Below are 13,519 nucleotides of genomic sequence, written 5' to 3' on the forward strand. Positions count from 1 at the left end.
CAACAAACCCCGAACCACATAAAACAAACACCCCCTGCCACGTCCTGACCAAACTACAATAACAAATAACCCCTTTACTGGTCAGAACGTGACAGGCAACTATGACAACAACGAGGACAAACCCACAGAGTTAGTCATATGTTCACACGACCCTTTGTACTGTAAAACAAATTGCACCCCCTCCCCCTCATAGAGTCAACTCAAAATAATGTTTACAACAACAAATAACAATAAATGTAGCGACTTGGGGTAATGCTGTGTTCAATAGGTTGTAATCTTGGACTGAGCAGACCTTCCCATACAATTCCGATAACTCCATGAAATACATAATTCTACCATTCCAATTTACAATATAATTTAAAAACAAAATCCCCTTTTCAATTTTTTTTTACATAAATACAGGTATTTTATCAACCAGCACATTTGAATTAAACCATAATATTTGTTATATTTGTTCTATCTTTTCTGGGAGATGAAATTGAAATTGTAACCAGCTCTGCAATGCTTGTTTGAAAAAGACAGATACTTTGAAGAAGGTTTCATTTTAAATTCATCAAAAGTTAGACATGGCAATCTGCACAAAGACAAAAAGGCAATTTATAAACAATGGATGAGCTTTTCTTAGTAATCTATTTGAGAACCGTTTGGGTTCAAGTAAAACTTTTGTGTAAGTGAAGCTTTTAGAGACTTTTAGTGCAATTATATTTAATAATCTCAACCCACCCAGTTCATATTCATTAAATAGTGACTGTGTTGTTATAAATGTGAAACTTTGCCACTTCAGCATGCTTAAGTGGCACAGTTAATTCCACGCAGAGTTATTGGCCAGAAGGTTGAGGGTTCACCGACCACCACGGACGAGCTCACTCTCCCTGCCTGTTTCTTTACACTACGATCAGAGCCAGCTGCAGACAATGATCAGCTAGGGGGAAAATCAGTTTTTCAACATTTATATGCCATATTTGTATGTACAGTATATAAAATAGCATGTAACAAATTTTCCACCAACAGGTTTCTGTGCCAATGCACCACACCACCAATAAACAAAAGTCTGACTTGGAGCACTTCAATACCATGGTTTCCGTTTTTAAAACCACAATCAATACTCGATCTCAATCTGGACAAACAGAAAATACATCACTACCTTGTAAGCCTACCCAGTATTGAAGGCTTGACAATCTCTGAATGTCATTAAACTTGTTTTGTGACAGATTTCTCTTTCCATTCATTAAATGGCTGCTGCACAGTTTGGATTGATTTGGTCAGTAAAAAAAAATAAACAGAGTTATTTAAAAGTGACCAGGATTGTTGTTTTAAAGGATTGCACAATAAAGTCGGGGACTTATTTCCATTGTGGTCCCTATGTTTTACATAAATACATTTACAATTACAGAGATACAGACACATTACATAGATAGAGACTGTCACGGCTGTCTGAAGGAGCGGACCAAAATGCAGCGTGTTCGTAGTTCCACATATTTATTAAACGTGAAACTGAATGCATTACACTTAAAACCACAAAAACAACAAACCATGACGCAGAGAGGACAACACACTACTCAAAAGATAATAACCCACAAACAATGACAAAAACCCCTACTTAAATATGATCTCGTATCAGAGGCAATGAGGATCAGCTGCCTCCAATTAGAGATCAACCCCAAACAATCCCAACATAAAAATAGAAAACTAGAACTGAAACATAGAAATAGAAAACATAGAACAACCCAAAACACCCCCTGTCACGCCCTGCCCTACTCTACTATAGAAAATGACATCTTACTAGGGTCAGGACGTGACAGAGACACATTACAGAGATACAGGCACAGTACAGAGATACAGACACAGTACAGAGATACAGACACAGTACAGAGATACAGGCAAAAAAATGCTCAACCTCCAAATAAGTGTAAGTATTATTCTTACAAGCCTTTGGCTGGTCTGTAACTTATTCTTCAGATGTTTGGGGCTGCTGGTGAACCATGATGTGCAGCATAATCAAAGTGAGACTGTACTAGCGCATTTGCCAGAGTCTATAAGGTGTCTATAGCCAGGTTTCCATTCAATTTGCAATACATTTTCATGAAAATATTTTAAAATCTGCATAAAAATAGTATGCACATTTTCCCATCATAGTTGTGTTTCCATCAAATTGACTTTTTTGCAGATGAAAGTCCATCTCATTTTCAACTCTAGAAATATTAGCAGGCCTACTGATGGTTTTGTCACAAATAAACATTGCGTTATATAGTGAATGTGCCAACTCTGTTATTGGCATGTGCACTCTAGCCAACAGCTTGGAGAGATAGTGCAGGTGTAGCCTACATGATGAGATTATTATGGACAAAAGTGTAAGATTAATTTTATTTGTCAAACTGCAGCCAAGCATCAATCATCATGTCACCAGAATAAGACCCTCAATATTTATTGAAAGGAGAATCAAGCTCATCACTGAGCACTTTCACCACCCTGTGAAGTTCATCATAATTCATTTCATCTGTATCCTAATAAACTGCATGCTTTCCCATGATTTACTTTATTCACATAAAAAGGTTGGATGGAAGCCGGGTTAATGTCAAGCCATTTTCAGGATACTGGAATTAGATTTTGGTTGAACGTGCGCATGACTAAAGGAGACTTTTGAAGTAGCCTAATCAGATTAAAACATTGTGACAGGTTGTGTTTATGCCACATATAAAAGGTAATACATTTTCAATTATTATTTAGGCTATATTGAAGCCTTACGTCTAATGTACGAGGAATAGCCGGCTCGGATTGGAGAGGAGGCAGATCCTGTTAAGCTTTCCTGAATAACTGGGCCTGCCGGGAGAATATATGGCCACATTATTATAGGCGAATTTGGGAGAATGATGCTCTGAAACAGACAGTGCATCTCAGTATCAGAAATAAAAACACAGCCAGACTGGCCTGCTACTGTGCCTTCCTAGACCTTAAACTGTCGATGACCCACAACTGATCCAAATGGAATGAAACATACAAATCACAGGGATTTTGCGTCGTTATTCATGACATTTCACTACAGCCTAGAGTAGAATGTTGTATTCACTTAAAAACAATATTGAAACTATTCATTGCATTGTTTTTTTGTAGTCTAGCCTATGTAGGACCATTGTATTGTCCCTAAACAAGATCATTAGGGGGGCTTTTAAACTGTGTGTCTCATGTTCTTTCTTGCGCAATGATGCACCTGGTCTCTCTGCTGCATATCAGCTATTCTTATTTGTTCATGTGAATTCATATTGAAAATGTCTGCAGCTTTGAACATTTTATTTGTGGTATTATTGCTAATTAGCCTATTACAGATTTGGACTAACAATCCACCTTCCACTATTGTCACTATGAATGGTGAACAGAGGGCAGGATAGATGGTTAGACTGGTAGACTATACTGACCTGTGGTAGGTAGACTATATTGAACTGTGGTAGGTAGACTATATTGACCTGTAGTATAGTAAAGGTTTGCGTGTTTAAAAGCGTAGTGCAAAATGGAAATACCAAAACACCTTGATATAGTGGAGGCCATGCAAGCAGATGAGGACATTTAGCTAGCATGGAAGAAATTAGAGTAAAACCTGCAAAATAGCAAATGTAAACCAGAGAAACAACGCACTACCCTCCCCTGTGGCCAATAAAAAACACAAAACCCTCCCCAAAGCAACAAAAAAAAAGTCAGTATATTACGATCTGTAGGATCAAATTAGGAAATGAAGAAATGTATTAAAATGTTGGAAATTAATGCTGGAATTAAACTATTAACTATGCAAATGAGTGAAAGCTGTGTGCATTAAGGAAATAGAAGCCTGGCTAAAATAGAAGCCTGTCTGTAATAAAGCACCTGTTGTTTCTAAGTGATTTACCGGTAGGCAAATAAACGCCCAGGCAAATTGAAGTTTTACGGTAGGCCAGGCTTCACAAGCTATTGTTGCATGGCACACCTTGATCTGTTGTCTCTCGATCTGTCCCTTAGTCTGGCTTAATTCTGATACCATTGTTTTGCGTGACTGTTTCAGTGGTACTGGGTCAGGATGGCTGGAGTGTGACTATCTGTGTCTCAACTCAGCAACTATGGAACAAAGTGTTAATGTGAGTCAAAAGACCTTGAACTTAATGTAACGTCCTTGTGATGTCTAACTGTGTTTCAGTTGTACTGGGTCAGAATGGTTGGAGTGTTACATATACCACTCAGAGTATTTGTGCCTTGAAGGGGTCAACAGTGGAGCTGTCCTGCTCTTACACATATCCCAGTGGTACAGTCACAACTACCTTCTGGTTCACTAAAATGGAGACTGGTGTAGAACCTGAAGATCTAGGCCAGGACCCAGAGTATGCAGGTCGTCTGGAGTATCATGGGGATAAGAAGAATGATCACACACTGAGAATCACAGACCTGAGAGAGAAAGACTCAGCTACGTACAAGTTCAGATTTATAACAGATCAGACTGGAGGGAAATATACTGGAAGTCCTGGAGTCACTCTGTCTGTCACAGGTACAGTTACATTCAATATAGCTAAACTGTTGAATTCCTATTAGTCCAGGAAAATTGTCTTGGTTTGTATTTATGTCTGTATAACATAGAATTTCTTCCATCTTTGTATTAGAGTGATAAGTCAGTGATAAAGGGATTTACAGTGATATTGTTTTTTCTCCAGGTCTTCAGGTGATGGTGACTGGTGGACATCAGGATAAGACACTGACCTGTAGCACCACCTGTACTCTGACTGGTAACCCCACCTACATCTGGTACAAGAACGGACACAAAGTAAAGGAGGACACTTCCACCCTGCACTCAGACTACTTTAGTGATGCAGAGAGTTACTCCTGTGCTGTAAAAGGCCACGAGGACCTCCTTGCTCCAGCATTGTGTGAGTGATGACATTTTAATAGACATTTCTTATGAATACAATGTTGTTTAAGGTTGTGAGACTTATGTACATTTTTCAATGAATATTGATCAATATTCAATAATTATGTTATTTTTTCACTTCTGTAAACTATTCAATTTGTTTTTTACTTTTACAACATCAGTATGTAGTAGTAGATACTGTAATTAAATATTTATAGATTTATATAAGGTGTTCTGTTGTCATCAGTGTGTAGTAGTAGATACTGTAATTACATATTTATAGATTTAAATAAGGTGTTCTGTTGTCATCAGTGTGTAGTAGTAGACACTGTAATTAAAGATTTATAGACTTATATAAGGTGTTATTTTGTCTTCTTGTGTTTCAGGCAAGAATTGTTGGATTGTGAATTACACCCATCAGAGTATCTGTGCATTGAAGGGGTCAACAGTGGACATATCCTGCTCTTACACATATCCCAGTAATCATGAGATCAAAACAGCTTTCTGGTTTACTAAATGGGGGTCTGATATGGATCCTAAAGATCTGAGCTCAGTGCCAGGGTATAAGGGTCATATAGAGTACCTTGGGGATAAGAAGAGTGACTGTACCCTGAGAATTACAGACCTGAGATTGAGTGACTCTGCTGGGTACAGGTTCAGATTCATAACATCTGGAGAAAAGTTTTATGGCTCACCTGTCTCCCTGACTGTCACAGGTAATCTGTCACACATCTCACATCTATTACTGTAATTACCTTATTAAGGGCAGTAATACAGGCACAGTAGTGGTATGTAACAGAAAAATAATACATCTTCTATTTCACATCAGAGGACATACACTACACGGCCAAAAGTATTTTGACCCGAGTTCGTCAAACATCTCATTTCAAAATCATGGCCATTAATATGGAGTTGGTCCTCCCCTTTGCTGAGATAACAGCCTCCACCCCTCTGGGAAGGCTTTCCACTAGATGTTGGAACATTGCTTCCATTCAGCCACAACAGCATTAGTGAGGTCGGCACTGTTGTTGGGCAATTAGGCCTGGCTCACAGTCTGCGTTCCATTTCATCCCAAAGGTGTTCGATGGGGTTGAGATCAGGGCTATGTGCAGGCCAGTCAATTTCTTCCAGACAGATCTCGACAAACCATGTCTGTATGGACCTTGCTTTGTGCACAGGGGCATTGTCAGGCTGAAACAGGAAAGGGCCTTCCCCAAACTGTTGCCACAAAGATGGAAACACAGAATCGTCTCAATATCATTGTGAGCTGTAGCTTTAAGATTTGCCTTCACTGGAACTAAGGAGCCTAGCCCGAACCATGAAAAACAGACCAAGACCATTATTCCTCCTCCACCAAACTTTACAATTGGCACTATGTGTTTGGGCAGGTAGCGTTCACCTGGCATCTGCCAAACCAAGATTCGTCCTTCGAACTGCCAGATGGTGAAGCGTGATTCTACCTTTCAGAGAATGAGTTTCCATTGCTCCAGTGTCCAATGGCGGCGAGCTTTACAAATCAAAATCAAATCACATTTTATTGGTCACATACACATGGTTAGCAGATGTTAATGCGAGTGTAGCAAAATGTTTGTGCTTCTAGTTCCAACAATGCAGTAATATCTAACAAGTAATCAAAAAAATTCACAACTCCCTTAAACACACAAATGTAAGGGATGAATAAGAATATGCACATATAAATATATGGATGAGCAATGGCCGTGCGTCATAGGCAAGATGCAGTAGATGGTATAGAATACAGTATATACATATGAGATGAGTAATGTAGGATATGTAAACATTATTAAAGTGCCATTATTTAAAGTCACTGGTGATACCTTTATTAAGTCCATTTATTAAAGTGGCTAGAGATTGAGGCTGTTTAACAGTCTGATGGCCTTGATATAGAAGCTGTTTTTCTGGATGATAGCGGGTTGAACAGGCAGTGGCTCGGGTGGTTGTTGTCCTTGATGATCTTTTTGGTCTCCCTGTGACATCGGGTGCTGTAGGTGTCCTGGAGGGCAGGTAGTTTGCTCCTGGTGATGGTTGAGCTGAATGCACTACCCTCTGGAGAGCCTTGTGGTTGAGGACGGTTCAGTTGCCGTACCAGGCGGTGAAACAGCCCAACAGGATGCTCTCGATTGAAAATCTGTAAAAGTTTGAGCGTTTTAGGTGACAAGCCAAATTTCTTTAGCCTCCTGAGGATGAAGAGGCGCTGTTGCGCCTTGTTCACCACGCTGTCTGTGTGGGTGGACCATTTCAGTTTGTTGCTAATCAAGCCTACCACTGTAGTGTTGTCTGCAAACTTGATGATTGAGTTAGAAGCGTGCATGGCCACGCAGTCATGGGTGAACAGGGAGTACAGGAGAGGGCTGAGAACACACCCTTGTAGGGCCCCAGTGTTAATGGGCGGCAGGGTAGCCTAGTGGTTAGAGCTTTGGACTAGTAACCAAAAGGTTACAAGCTCAAATGCCTGAGCTGACAAGGTAAAAATATGTTGTTCTGCACCTGAACAAGGCAGTTAGCCCACTGTTCCTAGGCTGTCATTGAAAAATTTTTCTTAACTAGATAAATAAAGATAAAATAAAAAGGATCAGCGGGGAGGATATATTGTTTTCTACCTTCACCACCTGGGGGCGGCCCGTCAGAAAATCCAGGACCCGTGATTGACTGTAGACCCTACCACATATGTCTCGTGTTTGAGCCGTTGAATTGCGACTCTACTTTGTCCCTATACTGACGCTTTGCTTGTTTGATTGCCTTGCGGAGGGAATAGCTTCACTGTTTGTATTCGGTCATGTTTCCGGTCAGCTAGCCATGGTTAAAAGCGGTGGTTCACGCTTTCAGCTTTGCGTGAATGCTGCCATCAATCCATGGTTTCTGGTTAGGAAACGTTTTAATAGTCACAGTGGGTACGACATCTCTGATGCACTTGCTAATAAACTCTCTCACCGAGTCAGCATATACATCAATGTTATTGTCTGATGCTATCCGGAACATATCCCAGTCCACGTGATCGAAGCAATCTTGAAGCGTGGAATACGATTGGTCAGACCAGCGTTGAATAGACCTGAGTATGGGCGTTTCCTGTTTTAGTTTCTGTTTATAGGCTGGGAGCAACAAAATGGAGTCATGGTCAGATTTGCCGAAGGCATGGCGGGGGAGGGCTTTGTATGCATCGCGGAAGTTAGAGTAGCAATGATCCAGAATGCTACCAGCTCGAGTCGCGCAGTCGATATGCTGAAAGAATTTAGGAAGGCTTGTTATCAGTCCCGTGTGGCTCAGTTGGTAGAGCATGGTGTTTGCAACGCCAGGGTTGTGGGTTTGAATCCCACGGGGGACCAGTAAGGAGAAAAAAAGAATGTATGAAATGTATGCATTCACTACTGTAAGTCGCTCTGGATAAGAGTGTCTGCTAAATGACTAAAATGTTATCAGGTTAGCTTTGTTAAAATCCCCAGCTTCAATAAATGCAGCCTCGGGATGTATGGTTTCCCGTTTACATAGAGTCCAGTGAAGTTCTTTCAGGGCCGACGAGGTATCTGCTTGGCCGGGGATATACACGGATGTGACTATAATCGAAGATAATTCTCTTGGAAGATAATGCGGTCGGCATTTGATTGTAAGGAATTCTAGGTCAGGTGAACAAAATCACTTGAGTTTCTGTATGTTGTTACGAATACACCACGAGTCGTTAATCATAAGGCATACACCCCCTCCCTTCTTCTTACCAGAGAGATGTTTGTTTCTGTCTGCGCGATGCATGAAGAAACCGGGTGGCTGTATCGACTCTGACAACGTATCCCGAGTGAGCCATGTTTCCGTGAAACAGAGAATGTTACAATCTCTGATGTCTCTCTGGAAGGCAACTCGTGCCCTAATTTCATCCACCTTGTTCTCTAGAGATTGGACATTGGCGAGTAATATGCTCGGAAGCAGTGGATGGTGTGCTCGCCTTCTGAGTCTGACCAGTAGGCCGCTCTGTCTTCCTCTCCTGCGGCGACCACGTTGTTTTGGGTCGGCCTCTAGGATAAGATGGAGGTCCAAACAAGGGATCTGCTTCGGTAAAGACATATTCCTGGTTGTAATGTTGATAGTTCTTCCCGGCTGTATGTAATAACACTTGAGATTTTCTTGGCTAACAATGTAAGAAATAATACATAAAAACAAATATTTGCATCGTTTTCTAAAGACCTGAAGCGATGTGACCATCTCTGTCGGCGCCATCTTGTGTCGACGCTTGGCATAGCTCATGGTGATCTTAGGCTTCTGTGCACCTGCCATTTGATGAAGCTCTCAACGACCAGTTATTGTGCTGAAGTTACTTCGAAAGGCAGTTTGGAACTTGTTAGTGAGTGTTGCAACCCAGGACAGACGATTTAAATTGCTAACCGCTTCAGCACTTGGCGGTCCCGTTCTGTGAGCTTGTGTGGCCTACCAATTTGCGGCTGAGCCGCTGTTGCTCCTAGATGTTTCCACTTCACAATAACAGCACTTACAGTTGACCGGGCCAGCTCCAGCAGGGCAGAAATTTGATGAACTGACTTGTTGGAAAAGTGGCATCCTATGACGGTGATACGTTTAAAGTCACTGAGCTCTTCACTAAGGCCATTCTACTGCCAATGTTTGTCTATGGGGAATGCATGGCTGTGTGCTCGATTTTACACACCTGCCAGAAACGGGTGTGGCTGAATAGCTGGATCCACTAATTTGAAAGGGTGTCCACATACTTTTTAATATATTGTGTATTTAGGAGTATATTAATGATTTGCTTCCTTTAACTCCAGATGTTGTGTTGGAGATGGATCCTACATCTGTGTCAGAGAGGGAGAATGTCACACTGACATGTAGAACGAAATGTACACTTGACCCCATCACAGTCTACAGTTGGTATAAGAATGGACAGCCTATACCAAACAGCAACACCTACTCTCCTGTCTATATCCTATTCTCAGTCAGCAGTGAGGATACAGGCAGATACTCCTGTGCTGTAGAAGGCCATGAGGATCTCCCCTCTGCTGAAGAGACTCTCATTGTGAGATGTAAGTACATGGGGTTTAAATCATTAGTTTTGGTATAAATATTTTTGATCTATCTCCAGTTGTATTCTTTATTGACATTATTTTACTTTTTCTCAATGTAATTATTTTAATCTATCTTGTAAAATGCGCTGATGTACTTTATTTGCTAAATCTAATGTCTTCAGAAAGCCAAGATAATATATACTATAACCAAGATGTTAATGTCTTTTTAATGGTCCTTTATTAGATGGCCCAAAGAACACCTCAGTGTCAGTCAGTCCCTCTGGTGAAATAGTGGAGGGCAGTTCAGTGACTCTGACCTGCAGCAGTGATGCCAACCCACCTGTGAACAAATACACCTGGTACAAGACAAAATACAAGAAAATGTCAATGAGACATTCTGGACAGAGATACACCATCCATAATATCAGCTCTGAAGACAGAGAGGGATACTACTGTGAGGCTCTGAACATTATAGGGAGAGAGACTATTCCTGTCCATATTAATGTTATATGTAAGTATGACACATTCGGTCTATTTTTTGCGCTCTGAACTTTACAGATATCATTCTGACATCATGCATTTATAAACTCATGACCCTGCAGCAGTGTTTCCCTGGGTTCCTGTGGTGGGGGTGGGGGCTGTCCTGACTGCTGGAGCTCTTCTAGTCACCATCTACTGCACTCAGAAGAGGTGAGATTTTAATTTACATTTTCTGTATTAGTAACATATCAACTTCCACTAGAGGTCAGTAGAGAGCAGAACTCACTCTGTCCATCATTACAGGAGACACACAGGAGGAAGTGATGCCACAGCAGACACACAGGTAATAAAGTCAACAACCAAAGTTATTTCAATCCTAATACCATACACAGTAAGCAAATTAATTTACATAAAAATGTTAGAGGGAGTGGTTCGTAAAGTGCTCATTCAGTGTGTCTTCTTTCAGATTAAGGGACTCCCCTGTGACACAGCCCCTCAGATAGATGCTGAGCCCTCCGATTATGAGAACTGGGGAGAACCACCACAGAACCTGGACAGTGACACAGCCCCTCAGATAGATGCTGAGCCCTCCGATTATGAGAACTGGGGAGAACCACCACAGAACCTGGACAGTGACACAGACCCTCAGATAGATGCTGAGCCCTCCGACTATGAGAACTGGAGCGAACCACCACGGAACCTGGACTGAAAAGAAACACCACAGAACCTGGACTGAAGAGAACCACCACAGAACCTGACTGAAGAGAACCACCACAGAACCCGGACTGAAGACATCCCCCACAGAACCTGGACTGAAGAGAACCACCACAGAACCTGACTGGAGAGAACCACCACAGAACCTGACTGAAGAGAACCACCACAGGATCTGGACTGAAGAGCTACGGCATCAAACCAAAGCTAGGCCTTACTATTCTCTTACTATCATAATGCTTTCTTATCTATTAGGTTTTCCAGACAATGATCTTTAACTTTTGAGTAAATGCTGGAATTTAGATTGTTCTCCTAATGATAAATACAGTTTGTATATAGATGATAAATGGGATAGATTATGCTTCTGCTATTTTTCTATAAGATTTTGCCATTTCCAGATTTGATTACATTTCACGTAGAAATATGTTGAACTATTCATTACCTCTGCTCCTTCAGGGTAGCAGTAAGCTATACCACTCCCCCAGCAGGAACACAGAACCTAACTGGTGGAGGCTGGGGTGGTGGGAGGAGCTAGAAGCCAGCTCATAGTAGCAGCAAGTGGCAGCAGGATGAGTGAGCAGACCTGGTCAGCCTAAATAGACTTCCAAATAAGGTGGACGTAAATGATACTAGCCTCTAATTGGTGCAATCTCTGCTGATGCGACAGCTGAGACGGGCACTCAGGTTTATTTTCTGAACTGGCTCCGCTTAATTTCAGAAAGAAAACACCACGTAGAAATATGTTTAACCATTTATTAGCAAATAAACAATACAAGTCTTGATGAAAAGAAGTTCTGCTCATTCAGGGTAGCCCACTGCCTAAGCAAAGTGTCAATATATAAAATAGCATACGAGCAGCGAGCGCGGTAAGCTACACCAATCGCTGAGACAGAAAGAGCTTTCATCTTGCTGTATGAAGATATCCTACCTATGCAACTCTGCTACTGGACGACAGGCTGACAGAATCATGATCATATACCAATACTGCAAGAACTCATGTAGGCTCCACAATATAAAGATCTTTAAAATCTAACATTGTAGCACCAGAGGTTCATGGGCCCATGTTCTTGAGAGTTAAACCGGTATTGATTGAGAAGCAGTAGCAGCGGCGATGCAGAATTGGGAGGCCATAGCTCAGAGCTAGCTCTCAGAGTTGATGAAGGAACCAGAGCCGTGATGAGTTCCAGTATCTTGCCATTGGTTGCCAGCATCAATATTGACCAGAGGTTCACCAGGTGCTGCATTCAAGCAGCATAACATGAAAGAGGACAAAGCAGTGTTAGTTCTGGTGATGACAACGGCTGTTCCATGCTAAGTCTTTCATCTAGGGGTGTATGAGAGTACAGTTAACATGTGAGAGTCCGTAATGCAAACAGAACCAAGAGATCATGCAAAATTAAAGGGAAGAACATTCAGTGTATTTCGGACTGAAGAACCCATAAAGCCATCATACAGACCACCTCTGGAAAAGCAGAAAGTAAACCCAACGCCGTGAGCTCAAACTTGTACTATTGAAAGAGGAGAGATACTCTTTGAAATGCAGGTTGGTTGCTGCTCTGTTGGCCATGAACAGCAGTCAGAACGATGGATTCCTGACTAGAATGTACGCTGAAGGGTGCTGACACAAAATATGAACTCGATACCTGCTATCGGACCATGATAAGAAAGAAAATTGGTATAGAAAAGGCATACATGGTTATATAACAGAAGACATTGTACAGAGAGAAGAGCATACAGTAGACTGCTGCACAGCGGCACAGCTCAGCTATGACATCACATAGCATAAAATATACATTATTACTAACAAACCCCCCAAAACTGCAACTAAACGTTAGATAGCTACGTTACCATCTAAATAGCCTAATGTCCTACTGAAACTGCTCAGCAGTAGCTGACGCATCTGAAACATACACAGTGAGAGTGACCTGATAATCACCTTAGACCTATAGTATAGTCTACCTGAGCTGAAGGCTAATGTCTAACGGTACATGCCGGTAAACCATGACTGAAGAATAAATTATGGCCTGATAACAAGATAAATAGACCCCATACATTACTAGAATAAGCCTGCATATAACAGTGTCTGAAGTAAACTCTCTAACAGACATTTCCATAAGAGGCAATCGCTAATACTGATCGCCATGTGGGTGTTAAGCAAGCCCACCACATGCTAGGTAATGTTAGTATCAACATCCCATCCAACACAGCTGAAACTATAGTAAGACCACCACATGCTAGGTAATGCTAGTATCAACATCCCATCCAACACAGCTGAAACTATAGTAAGACCACCACATGCTAGGTAATGTTAGTATCAACATCCCATCCAACACAGCTGAAACTATAGTAAGACCACCACATGCTAGATAATGCTAGTATCAACATCCCATCCAACACAGCTGAAACTATAGTAAGACCACCACATGCTAGGTAATGTTAGTAT

General features: G+C 41.4%; 2 protein-coding genes across 3 annotated transcripts in view; both read left to right on the forward strand.

Moving 5' to 3' along the window:
- The window catches only part of LOC115177748 (B-cell receptor CD22-like), a 234,121-nt gene extending 222,969 nt beyond the window's left edge, over nucleotides 1–11,152 (forward strand). Inside the window, exons 3-11 of one of the 2 annotated variants that reach the window (XM_029738713.1) lie at nucleotides 4,163–4,507; nucleotides 4,671–4,883; nucleotides 5,251–5,580; nucleotides 9,649–9,903; nucleotides 10,130–10,396; nucleotides 10,488–10,575; nucleotides 10,669–10,708; nucleotides 10,832–10,864; nucleotides 10,940–11,152. In XM_029738713.1, coding sequence (XP_029594573.1) covers nucleotides 4,163–4,507; nucleotides 4,671–4,883; nucleotides 5,251–5,580; nucleotides 9,649–9,903; nucleotides 10,130–10,396; nucleotides 10,488–10,575; nucleotides 10,669–10,708; nucleotides 10,832–10,864; nucleotides 10,940–11,074 — 1,706 coding nt within the window. In that variant the 3' untranslated portion in view covers nucleotides 11,075–11,152. Of the gene's footprint in view, nucleotides 1–4,162; nucleotides 4,508–4,670; nucleotides 4,884–5,250; nucleotides 5,581–9,648; nucleotides 9,904–10,129; nucleotides 10,397–10,487; nucleotides 10,576–10,668; nucleotides 10,709–10,831 lie in introns of both variants that reach the window. The other variant, XM_029738712.1, reaches the window with a different exon arrangement.
- Nucleotides 1–13,519, forward strand: part of LOC115177757 (B-cell receptor CD22-like) — an 82,670-nt gene that overhangs the window by 50,378 nt on the left and 18,773 nt on the right. The gene's annotated exons all lie outside the window — the stretch shown is intronic.

Source organism: Salmo trutta, chromosome 38, assembly GCF_901001165.1.
Source record: "Salmo trutta chromosome 38, fSalTru1.1, whole genome shotgun sequence".
Lineage (NCBI taxonomy): Eukaryota > Metazoa > Chordata > Actinopteri > Salmoniformes > Salmonidae > Salmo > Salmo trutta.